The sequence below is a fragment of the Dermacentor andersoni genome, chromosome 3 (genome assembly GCF_023375885.2).
Source record: "Dermacentor andersoni chromosome 3, qqDerAnde1_hic_scaffold, whole genome shotgun sequence".
Classification (NCBI taxonomy): Eukaryota; Metazoa; Arthropoda; class Arachnida; order Ixodida; family Ixodidae; genus Dermacentor; species Dermacentor andersoni.
The window spans coordinates 171,688,823-171,700,835 of NC_092816.1; the positions used below are offsets into that span (position 1 = coordinate 171,688,823).

The 12,013-nt window shown below is 47.9% G+C and overlaps 3 protein-coding genes across 3 annotated transcripts; 1 reads left to right on the forward strand and 2 right to left on the reverse strand.

Moving 5' to 3' along the window:
* The first annotated feature begins 851 nt into the window (after positions 1–851).
* Positions 852–3,861, forward strand: LOC129382863 (uncharacterized). Its single transcript, XM_055067085.1, has 5 exons — positions 852–1,216; positions 1,661–1,727; positions 1,845–1,943; positions 2,042–2,166; positions 3,709–3,861. The coding sequence occupies exons 2-5, from the start codon at positions 1,667–1,669 to the stop codon at positions 3,859–3,861; spliced, it is 438 nt and encodes a 145-aa protein (XP_054923060.1). The 5' UTR covers positions 852–1,216; positions 1,661–1,666.
* A 1,344-nt stretch (positions 3,862–5,205) lies between these two features.
* LOC129382972 (putative nuclease HARBI1) lies at positions 5,206–6,638 on the reverse strand. The gene is made up of 2 exons (XM_055067173.2): positions 6,035–6,638; positions 5,206–5,970 (listed from the first exon to the last, which is right to left on the reverse strand). The coding sequence occupies exons 1-2, from the start codon at positions 6,234–6,236 to the stop codon at positions 5,465–5,467; spliced, it is 708 nt and encodes a 235-aa protein (XP_054923148.1). The 5' UTR covers positions 6,237–6,638; the 3' UTR covers positions 5,206–5,464.
* Positions 6,639–6,768: 130 nt separating this feature from the next.
* Positions 6,769–7,260, reverse strand: LOC126524159 (putative nuclease HARBI1). Its single transcript, XM_050172509.1, has one exon. The coding sequence runs from the start codon at positions 7,258–7,260 to the stop codon at positions 6,769–6,771; it is 492 nt and encodes a 163-aa protein (XP_050028466.1).
* Positions 7,261–12,013: the final 4,753 nt, after the last annotated feature.

Sequence of the window (12,013 nt, forward strand, 5' to 3'; positions counted from 1 at the left end):
CTGTGCCCACAAAAACAGGCTACACTTAAAGAACGGCGACAACGGCGAACACAGTCGGCGATCGTCCAATATGATCAGTGGGTCAAGCTCGTCGGCTTTTACACATCAGTTGTCGAAGGTTCCAGAGTAATCGCTGGGACACACGTGCCTTCCACAAAGTTCTAGTAGACATTATTCGCGTCGCGCACACACGGGATAAGATTACACAACGTTCGGTCACAGACAGCGGATGGAACCATCGATAACATTCCAGAAACTTCCGATACATACAACCGCGTCCTGCGCTGTGAGATAACATTTGTTAGGCGGTGAGCCGTGGTCTCCTGATAAAGATAGGCAAGTACACGTGTCAATACTGTGGCCCAGGGGTGCGATCGCGCAAACAGCTCGCTTTTCCGTTCGTTCGGTCTGGCTGCGACGTCACAAAGTAGGCCGTCCGCAAGATTTGTGAGAACGGGAGGGAGAGCACAGCCAATAAACGAGCGAGCCCAGCCCCGGAAGTTTGCGTCACCAGTTTGAGCTTCGATCGGGGACGATACATTAAGTGCAGAATGTTTGTGATGCTTTAATAATTAAACACGTAATATAAGAAAAAGATTCTTACTGTTGCAACATATAATCTGCCTCGGAAATCTCATGCGAGAGCAGAAAACTAATTTAAGCGGCATATATTTTGGTTTAGTCCGCTAGGTGGTATCGCACACGTCAAAACAAACTGGCGGGAGCGCGCAGTTCAATTGCAAAATCGCTGTTCGTCAGTTGCAAAACTGTCGTCGCACAAGAACGTCAGGCTTGGCCCTCACGTGTCGCCACACCAACGTGAACTGTTGGTGGCGTTCATGGAGGGCCATCCCTACCTTGTGCGGGCATCATGCGCACTCACACCGGAGTGCACGGTGGAGCGGAGGCGGCAGCTTTGGAGTGAGCTCGCCGCCCTGCTGAACACAGAGGGCCCGGCCGCCAAGACAGCCGAACAGTGGCAGGTCTTTTGGCGGAAAGAAGTATTTCTTTCCCGTCGAGATGCCGCCGCAGCTTCCGCAAGTCAAAGGTGAGTGCGAGGAGCGGTTCTGTTGCTCGCGATATTTACAATGCTGTCCGTAATTGCAGCGGCACGGGTGGTGGCCGTCTGCCCGGCCTTCGTGGCCGTGTCATCGCCCTAGTGGGCACCTCCACGGTGACCGGAGTGTGCGAGCCGTTCTACCAACCGCTCGACGAGGTAAGCCATTGACAAACGCACCAAAAAACGGGAGGACGCGGCAGTAATTTACAGTAGTTGCGCCGTGTATACTGCATCGCGTAAGCAGTGTTATACCCCAGTCACGCAGCCCGCTTCATTCGCGATCGCGCCCAGTTTAGATAGAATTTCTCGACAGTCACTGGCTCCTTTCTTCATTCCGCGAAGGGAGGCAATAGAAATAGGGAAATTTTGCCCCGATCGGGATCGATTCAGATTAAAAGTGCCTGCGTGACACTGGTATAACAGATATAGTTTTTCTTCCTTTATGTGCATGTGTTTGCTGCTGGCATGCACAAGATGGTTTACTACTGGGATTTCAAGAGATTTTTTTCTGCTGTCATAACTCTACGTTAGTGCATATTGGGAGGAGCAGATTACGCAAACTTGACAAAACTGCTTCTTCGCATCTTATACATAATGCAGCCCGCCATGGAGGTGACCGTGCAATCTGTGGGCACCACCGCTGGAACAAGCGGCCTTTCACGTGAAGGTAAGCTTTTGCTCTTCCCTGTTGCCTTCCTGTTTGTGGAATCTGTTTCGTATATAAGGAACGCAAACTATTTCTACTCTAGCCGTTGAGTGAATGTACCCTCTATAACCAATATAGGAGCACTGCAGCAGCCAGGAGTGGTCGCTGTTGAGCCACTGCCCCGAAGCCCTCCAGCCACTGCACAGCCTGCAGCTGGCCCTGGCGGAGTGAGAACCAGTAAGTGAAAAGGAAATATCCTGCAATGTCACAGCATGAATGCACTGGACGTAATGTAGTTGTGTGTTTAGTTCATTAAAAAGTGGTACTTTTTCCAGGCTACCAACCCCGGGTGCAGCGCCGGTCTCGAGGCCCTCGTCGGGTGTCCCACCGAGAGGCCTTGGTTGAACGGCTCGCGGATGACTACGCCAGAACCGTCGCACAGAATGACGAGACAAACGAAGTGCGTGTGCCCTTGCCTGCTTTATATGGTGGAGTGTAATAGAATGACAGTAGACAGGTGTAACATTTTTTTAGCAATTTGATGAGCTGCACAGGTCACTAACTCACATACATGGCTAACACGTGTTTCAATAGCTGAACTGAAAAAAAAAAAGACTAAGGGAGACGGACGAGAACATCATCATACATTACGTACATGGTCATAAACACGGTCACTTGCAATCATTAACACAATGTAACAGCTTCAAACACAGTAATCACTGCCATTAGCATTTCTGCAACAGGCAATGACTGGGTGGACTAGACAACAGGGACACTTGCAATCAATCACACAATAACAGCTTCATACATTCCAATTTCCACTACAGCTCTTTCTTTTGAGCAGTTTCATAAACATGGCAAGTTGCCTGTAATTAAATCACTCGTTTTAAAACACTGCCTCATATGACTTACTCGTTTCAAACCTTGGCCGCCCACTTTCAAGTATTAGCTAATGAATTTTTCCGCATATGCTGTAATTGCATCACACACATCGGATTGCGCATGCTGATTGTGATAGTTCTCCCCCATCACACAAAAATATTCATGTCTGAAACATTTTTCCCAAGGCAGCGGGGTAAATTGAGTGGCATATGTAAAATACCTAAAATGCTCTGGGCCCTTCATCTTCATAATTATTTGCAAAGGCGGTAGCTAACTCACAGTTCAAATTTATCCTGCACATCGCCGTAAAGTTTCCTTTATTTTGACGCACTTAGAAACACTATAGCTTGCATAGTTTATTGAGGACGATGGAGAACACAAACCTCAATAAACTATTGAAACATTAAAAAGGAGAACACTGTTGATTAATGAGTTGCAATGGTTGTAATTAAGGCAGTAAGAGGAAAACTTTGCCACACAATACACTCAGGACTGTGGCTATTTCCACAAAGTTTGAAGTTGCTAACTTGTTCTGGAAGGCTGGGAAACATCACATATAATGGCAGTGCGACAGCTTGCAATGCTTGAATAACAATTTATATACAGGGTCCAATACATGCTTTTGCAACAAAATGCAACATAGGGCCTAGCATTCTTTGCTACAGTGATACATGTCATGGTCGCTTGCTCATTTGCAATCCCAAACTTATTGCTATGCCATCTGTTAACTTTCCGGCGGCTCGACAGCATAAAAGTACATATGGTATTGATATTTCTTTGCAGAACTACATGAAAAGCAACAACAAAAAACAGATACAATGGTGCAGACAGACAACAACATAGAAAGTGTTTGTCCTTGTCCCCATAACTAATGAACATATGGTAATCTGAATGAGCATACATGCAGTTGAGCACCTTTATACCTGAAGTGCTTGGGACCACCAAAATCATCCGTTCTACAGCTCACTTTGTAAACATTGTGCACAGCACGCCTCACACTAGGAACCGACCGAACTCTTTCGTTATGCAGGTCACTTTGCTGTAGAGGTGCTTGACCGACTGTGCGGGAATGGATGCTGATGTAATGATTTCTTTCTAGCTCCTTCGTGGTATCCGCCAGGGCGTAGACCGGCTGGCTGCAGCTACTGAGCGGGTCGTGGCTGCTGTGGAGCGGCAGGCCGACCAAGTAGCGGAGGCACTGCGGCCAGTGGGGCAGCTTTCGCAGCTCTTGGGCCAACTAATGCAGGAGGCACTGGCTGCAAGGAGGGAATAGACGATTTGAAGTTTTATTATTTATTACTTGTATTTTTTGTATTATTCATTATTATTCGTTCATTATTATTCGTTCATTATAACTTTGATCTTGTTTTGTACATTTAAATATTTTTTTAGTGATCTCTAAACTTTGAGATGTTACTCGAAGGTAGCAGAAATTAAATAGTTACCTTATTTCCGTTATGTGCACAAGAAATTGCATACTATTTTTGTAACTTTATCGTTAGTATGTTTTAGTATTTTTTAGCAAGTATCATTAATATGTTTCGGGTGTTTCAGTCATACGAGTTAGGTGGCAGTCATGCTAGCGTTGCTCTTTCTGTACTCTGTGTTGTTGCACTGAGGTCCAATTTTTTTTGTTGCAAGGTTCCATATCCAGTGTCTACCTGAAATCACTAGATGGCTGCTTTAGAATTGTGTTACACATTACATATAGTGAAGCTAACTCTTGATTTGGCGCCTGATGGGGATTCTCCAGCTAAGAGCTGATGCCTTGTACGCGGAGAAAAACAGTATTAGTCATATTGTTTTCAACTAGGTCATGTTATTCCTGCCATTTATATCGAAGTACAGAATGCGTCAGGCTTGCATGATGCTTTTTATTTGTATGCTTACCACTTTTATAATGAGAGGGTGATAAGTGTTACATGAAGCACTTCTGGCTAGCCACATAGGCTCCTGCTGTGATATTTTTTTGCTACTACTTCCATGTAACGTTATATATGCTAAGCTACAGCTATGGAGTGCATTACTGTACCTGATACTGAAGAGTAGTTCAAGGTGCTGTTATATGTGACATACACACGTCCTGCAGGCTTCCTGCTACAGCAGCACGTTAGTCCAGCTCATTCTGACATATTTCGTCACTGTTGCTACTTCAGATATGTTGTATTATATGGGGTGTATCTGAATGCAGAACATGTAGCGGCTGACATTTATCTGTATTTTTTTGTGACACGAGGATGTTTACAAAGTTGAAACCATGGAGTACATTAAAGTAATACCATTTCCTTGAGCTACACCATGTCTTGGCTTTACTCCATGCTGGCTGAATATACTACATGAACAATGTGCCCGATGCAGTGTGAAATGAAATGTTCTTGTGACGTTTCAATCTAGCTACCCAGCTGGCTACAGGGGTGGACAAAAATGTCGAAATGGCACGACATGTCTTCGTGCAAAACCTACCTCTGTCTGTTTTGTTTTCAAAATTTCCTGTTATAACAGAGTGTCATTTTGTATTTTGTGTTTCTAGTTATTTAAGAATAAAATTACAAAAGAAAAAAAGAACCCGGAATAGAGATGCAGCAGCACACCCGCTCAGGTGCTTGTGCTGTTTTTTGTATTCTCCTTGAATTTGCGTTCCCATCAGGAACTAAGTTGCCCAGCAACACTTTTTTAACGTCTCTCTTCCACTGTTTCTAAACCTTTTGTTACTGTGACACACCCTGTGAAAATCCGCAATGGAGATTTCAGTATTAATCAAAACAAATATTTTTGAAAATGCCTTGCATCCTTTTTATCAAGGGCGACCATTTCAATTTTTCAATGGCATTATGAGGTTTGCCTTTTCACGCCTATGTTGGAGAACTCACTTGGCTTTACGGTTGAGCCGCGCGACGAGCCTGCTGTTGCTGCCTCAGCCGACGATGCAGCATACGCAGGTGAGTGGTACGCCAGTTAGGGGCCGCAGAGAACAGGTTGACAACCTGACTCCTCATCTGCTTCGCCCTCATCAGCAGCTCTCTGGGCGTTTCTTGCCGGCAGGTGTGGTGCCCTTGAGACACAGGCAAGCCCTGTTGCAGCGGTGGCTGGTTGTCATCAGCCTCCTCATCACTGTCCTGCAGCTCCGGCTCCCCTGCCTTCAAAGCAATGTTGTGGAGAGCGGCGCAGGCTGCCACGATTGTGGCTGCATCCTTGGGCTCATAAAGGAGTGTCCGGTACCGTTGAAGGCACCGGAACCTTGCCTTCAAGACGCCAATACCTCTCTCCACAACGTTCCTCATGGAGGCATGGGCCTGGTTGTAGCGCCCCTCCGGAGTGTCAATGCCTGGATGGCCTGGCACAGGTGTCAGCAGCCATGGCTCAAGAGGGTAGCCTGAGTCTCCTGCATGTTGGAAACATAACTGTGTAATATACTTCACTGATTGCAACATGTCTGCAGCACTCACCAAGCACCCATTCTCCACGTCGCAGGTTACGTGTGAGGCGGCCTAACAGTGGCGAGTGCCTCCACACGTAGGAGTCGTGGCACGATCCGGGGAAACGCGGATCGATGTCCACGATGCGCATGTGGGCATCACACACCTGGAGGGCAGAACAAACGGGCGGAAAATGGTTCAGAAGAAGCAATTTGAGCTGGAATATTTTCATATTTCACGTCATGCTGACAGATAAATAGTCTGAATGAAATGTTTTTGCACCAACATGATTTCATAATTCTTTCCCAGACACAGCTGCATTCTTTCTCACATTAGTAAAAAGCAATCTCCGAAATAGTCTTCTTTAATTATTGCAAGAAATGTGCAAAAAGCTACATTCACGAGACATTTGTGAATTAACGCTCATCATAGCCGCCTTGGTTGTTCAATGCGTACTCTTATACCCGTACCGCAAGGGCACTATCGATCGATTTGATTCGGTTCGAAATTATCAACCGCGATTACCTGCCTCCCGCAGCTTAAGCAAATGAGTCAATCTGGACCGAGAAATTAAATTCCGAACGGGCTCGATCACGATCGATATTGCTTTACGTGGTACCCGTATTGTACACACTACGACGGCATTACATAAAACCGATAACCTAATAAAAGATGACAGCGTGCAAAAAAAATGTCAGAACGTGAGTACTTACGATCATGGTATTCAAGGCGTAGAAGCCTTTTCTTGACATGAAGCCCGCGGTCTAGCCCGGGCCGAGTCCTTCGGGCTGTTTGATCGCTATGAGCGTCCCGTCGACACAGGCCACTACACCGGGAATGCGGCCCCGATCCGCAAAGGCCGCCTTTGCACTAGCCTTGCCGGCCGTTGTCAACGGGAAGCTCACCCAGCCCTGTTGCCGGCCCACCACGGTTATTGCTTCCGCAACTGCGTGAATGCTTTCGCTCACGGAAGCTTGCCCCATGGATACGAATTCTTCGCTGCCGATGGATCTTTGGAAGCTCCCCGTCGCGAAGAAACGGAGAGCACAAAGCACCCTGTCTTGCGTCGTGATGCCACCGGTCCGAAGGCCACCGATGGCGTCTTCCAGTTGCTCGCAGAGCCAGCGCACAGTGCGCTTCGAGAGCCTGAAGTGGTCGCGGAACTCTTCCTCGGTAAGCTCGACAAATGCGTCCCGAAAGATGCGTTGCCGAGGCTGCCCGAGAGACTCCAAAAGCGCGACGATAGGAGCGGCCATCGCGACTCGTGAGCGCCAAACAAACCGCCGAACAATGAACGCGATTCTCTGAGCACAACGTGAAACGGCGAGCATTCTCGACAAATGCACTCGGATCAATCAAAATTAAAACAGCACTATTTATATTGATCACAGCGCAGGCGCAACATTTAATTTCACTGTGATCACAGTTGTTTTCAATAATTAACATCGCTAACGTTCGGCGATGGCGGATCGCGTTTTAATCTCGAAAAACTCGACCCCCGCCAGGGCCAGCCATGTTCGGCGAGCGACGACATTATGAGCAGACGACAGGCGCATCGTCTGCTACTAGCGCTGCTATGGCAACGGCCATTCATTCTTCGAAACGAATGCCCTTGCCGACCGTTCCTCGAAAGCGGCCGTTTCCCCTCGCTTTTGGAATGATTGACAGGAGTGTGACGTAAGCGCATTTTGTGGTCCCGCCCCGGCGCAATGGCCGCCGTGACGAAACGCGCGCGCGCCAGCGAATCACGAGAGGGCAAGCGAGAGAACGGAAAAGCGAGCTGTTTGCGCGATCGCACCCCAGAATACATATTGGCTTATTGCGACAAATCAGCAGCGCGTGGAACAGCGTCTCTAGTGAGCGCATTCTTTCTTTCTAAAACCAAGCTTCACCATAATTGTTAAATAGAACGTTAAAGACATCACTATGCAAAGTTTTTTCGGTTGTCTCAATTGACCGTCGACTACAAAGTATATTCCTCTCTTCTCGCTCTGCACTTGGTAGACGATGTCAAAAGAGAATGAGGCTTTGAACTGGTGTGATCGAGGAAAGCTTCTGAAAAAATAATGTAAATGAAAACTGATGTGGCGACTTTAAGTGCGTCTTTGTTATCCTGTCTTGTTATTGTAACTTCTATGCGGCAACACAACTTTGTTGAAACTATGTTGCGTATTGTTATGTTTTATGTTCCAACCCTATTTTGTATGTAGCACATCTTAAAGATCCAAGGAGCAGCCAGCGCCGTATATGTGCGTGAACATCTCCTCGTATCACGCGCGCAAAAATGTCGCGGCACATAAATACTTTCAGCTTTCTTCGGTGGAATGCACTTTCTATGTATTAGATGCAGAACCCGCAGTAATGCAGTTTATTCTGTGTTGTAGCCAACGTTTTTATTTCCTTATGTGTTCGTTGGAGAAATGTTCTCGTAATGTGGGGCCGTCATGGGACCTTCGCATATCGTGCACTAACGATGTATATAATGTAGAGAGCCTATAGTAGGGTAATATGACCTTAAATTTATATGATATGTTTTCTTTCTGCCGTTGTTCTTTCTTTTGTTTTTCATTTGGTGTGTCCTTGACATTACTTAGTCGCTAGGATATAAGCCAGTCCATCGGTAACCTGTCTTGTCAGGAGCTTATTGTTTATAAAACAAACACAAGAACACTCGGATGACGACAATGACAATACGGTGACGACCACAACAATAACGATGCTAAAGCGCGAAGACGGCCGCAGCATGACGCCTACAACGACATGGCGACAACTGTAGTACAATCATTACGTCTGTGACGGTGACAACAATGGCATGGCAACTAGGACGGTGAGACCAAAAATGGCATAATAATGATGACAACAGTTTGGTGATGATGCCACGTTGACTTCAACGACAATGACGACCTAACAATAGGGACACGACAACTACGCTACATTTTGTGGCATGATGACTACCCACGGGCGACGATAACGGTGGAATTTTACTGCTGTCATAACAAAATGTAATTTCAATAGGGTACCACGCATCCGTCGTCAATAAGGGAGCTTCGTTAAACATTGATTAACATATTGCCATGACCAGCGTGTCTGTTAATCAGACTCAGTATGCACGCTTGCTGATGATTGTCGGGATCTACTGAGGTCACATTCTCTGTCGATAACGTTCGGGAATAGCTTAATTTTTGCGCTGCGTAACCTCCAGCTTGATGCCTCTCTACACCGGTGAACATGCAACCTTTCAATGTACGCCAAGATTGTGCTACAAGGCAACATAACGATTACGAGAGCAGCGTCATTAATATTGTGACACGCTGACGAAGATGTTTTCAGCTTGGTCGGAAGAAGACGACGCTCTGGCTTTCGCGCGTTGTCTACCATCCTGTCAGCTGCTACGATCATTGTAAATATCCTGTAAATATATGTCTGACGGTTCTTAACCCCGTAAAATTTTTGGTGGAGGCTGCGGGATCATTATCAAGACGGATTTACGCAGCGGACGCTCCTTGGCTGCATCTACAATACCAACACAAGGCGACGATGCTTCGGGCTCGTCGGCACCCACGCCCACCGTCATTCTAGCAGAACTCCGCTTCCCAGGAAGCTTTTCTGACATCGACGACACTGATGTTGAAGACTGGCTTCAACTATATGAGTGGGTGAGCTCCAGCAACCACTTGGATCAGACCATCATGCTCGCTAATTTCATATTTTACCTCGCGGGCACGGCACGCGTCTGGTTTCGGACCCACGAAGGGGAACTCACCAGTTGGGACATTTGTAAACAGCAGCTCAAGGATTTGTTTGGCAAGCCTGTTGGATATGCGCGCGCCACCCGAAAAGACCTCGCTTCCGGTGTACAGACGTGCAATGAATCCTGCCTCACGTACATCGAGGACGTGCTCGCTCTGTGCCGCAAAGTGGACCCGAACATGTCCGAACCTGATAAAGTTGCACATGTCATTAAGGGCACAGCAGATGATGCCTTCCACCTCCTCGTGTTCAAGAATTCTTCAACTGTGCAGGCCATTATTACCGAATGCAGGCGGTTTGCAGAAGCCAAGAGTCACCCCATTGCCCAGCCATTTCCCCGCCTTCCCAACACGGCTGCTACGTCCACCTGCCAAGACCTCCGCAGTCCGCCCACACCCAATCGCTCTGATGACATCCTACATATCACCCGATGTGAAATAGAAGCCGCATCTCCTGTCACAATCCCATTCCATGGCCCCGACAATTGCCAGGCGACCGTCTCACTGATACAGTCCGTCGTGCGCTAAGAATTGGCCAACGTTGGCTTGACCAACGCCTGCTCAGGTAATCGGCCTGACTACACTCCGTCCACCACTGTCATACGCACCCGCAGCCTGAATGCCCCAACGCGGTATCGCAACCCGGCCGAATGGCGCATTCAAGACGACAAGCCTATATGCTTCACTTGTGGCCGTATCAGCCATATTTCACGTCACTGCCGGTCTTCGTGGAATTCGACCCCCTGGCCCTACTTCCCTTCCCACGGCGCTCATGCTGCTCCTCGGTTCCCTCCGCAAACGCAGCCAGTAAATTCTGGCGACACTTCTCTTCCTACCCGCTCTAGCCGCTCTCCTTCGCCACGTCACTGCTTCTCCCGATCGCCTCCATCTCGTCGATCACCGTCCCCTAGCTCCTTCCGGCGCACCCTTCCGGAAAACTAACGGGTTGAGCACCTGGAGATGATGCTGCCAAACCGACCCGACCCAAAAATCCTCTTCTGACCTTGTCCACACGTCGGAACCTCATTAAACTGAACGTGGATGGTGCACTTGTTACAGCTCTGATTGACACTGGCGCTTACGTATCTGTGATGAATGCTCAGCTTCGGAGCCGTCTCAAGAAAGTGCTCACTCCTTCCCCGTCGCTTGCGGTCCGAGTCGCCGAAGGTCCCACCGTTATTGCCGTTATTGGCATGGGTCCGACTCACGTGAGTGTCACCGGACATCATACTTCTGTTTTACTTTATGCTCTAGAGCACTGCCCTCACGACCTCATCCTGGGCCTTGACATTATGTCTACAAATTCCGCTTTGATAGACTGCTCTGCTGGTGTTTTGCAACTCGCTCTACCTGCTGCTATTGACCCTCCCGATAGTGCTCCGACACGGCTATGTTCCACAGAGCATATTCGCCTCCCTCACCGTGCTGTTACCTACATAGGTGTTTCCACCGTTCCACCTATATCAGACGGTTACTATATCGTATCCCCTAATCCGGATGTCCTACTTTCGCGTAACGTCGCTTTTCCTGACGCCGTCTTTACCATTTCGTACAACACGTCCTGCCTTCCGCTTGTGAACTTTGGACTTTGTACACAAGTACTCCCGCTCGGAATATCTCTGGCGCAAATAACGCCGGCCAGACACTACCACATTTCGGCTTTAACTTGTAACAGCTCCTCGTGTTCAACTCTTGCTTCGCCCCCTGTCCCTTCAGACTTGAATGCCCTAACAAAAATGATTGCTCCCGATCTTCCGCCCCAGCGTGCTCAAGAACTACGTTGCCTTTTTGCCTCATAATGGGACATATTCGACCTTGGAGAGCGGCCTCTCGGAGAAACATCTGTCGTACAAGATCGAATAAACACCGGTGATGTGTGCCCCATCCATAGGCCACCCTACTGCCTCTCGCCTACTGAGTGACACATAATCCAACATGAAGTTGACAAGATGCTTTCTCGAGACATCATCGAATCTTCTTGCAGCCCATGGGCATCCCCTGTTGCACTAGTTAAAAAGAGAAACAACAGTTGGTGATTTTGCGAGGATCATGGGCACCTGAACAAGGTAACAAAGAGGGACGTCTATCCGTCACCACGCATTGACGATGCCCTGGATTGGCCGCATGGAGCACAACATTTTTCGTCCATCGGCCTTCGCTCCGGCTACTGGCAAATTGCCGTCGATGACATGGACCGCCAGAAGACAGCTTATATTACTCCCGATGGCGTGTATCAGTTCAAAGTGATGCCTTTTGGTTT

Coding starts and splice junctions, on each gene's coding strand:
- LOC126524159 (XM_050172509.1), bottom strand. CDS start 7,260: ATGGCCGCTCCTATCGTCGCGCTTTTGGAGTCTCTCGGGCAGCCTCGG.
- LOC129382863 (XM_055067085.1), top strand. CDS start 1,667: ATGGAGGTGACCGTGCAATCTGTGGGCACCACCGCTGGAACAAGCGGC. Junction 1,728..1,844: donor AAGCGGCCTTTCACGTGAAG/GTAAGCTTTTGC, acceptor TAACCAATATAG/GAGCACTGCAGCAGCCAGGA. Junction 1,944..2,041: donor CCCTGGCGGAGTGAGAACCA/GTAAGTGAAAAG, acceptor TACTTTTTCCAG/GCTACCAACCCCGGGTGCAG.
- LOC129382972 (XM_055067173.2), bottom strand. CDS start 6,236: ATGAAAATATTCCAGCTCAAATTGCTTCTTCTGAACCATTTTCCGCCC. Junction 5,971..6,034: donor ACGTGGAGAATGGGTGCTTG/GTGAGTGCTGCA, acceptor TCCAACATGCAG/GAGACTCAGGCTACCCTCTT.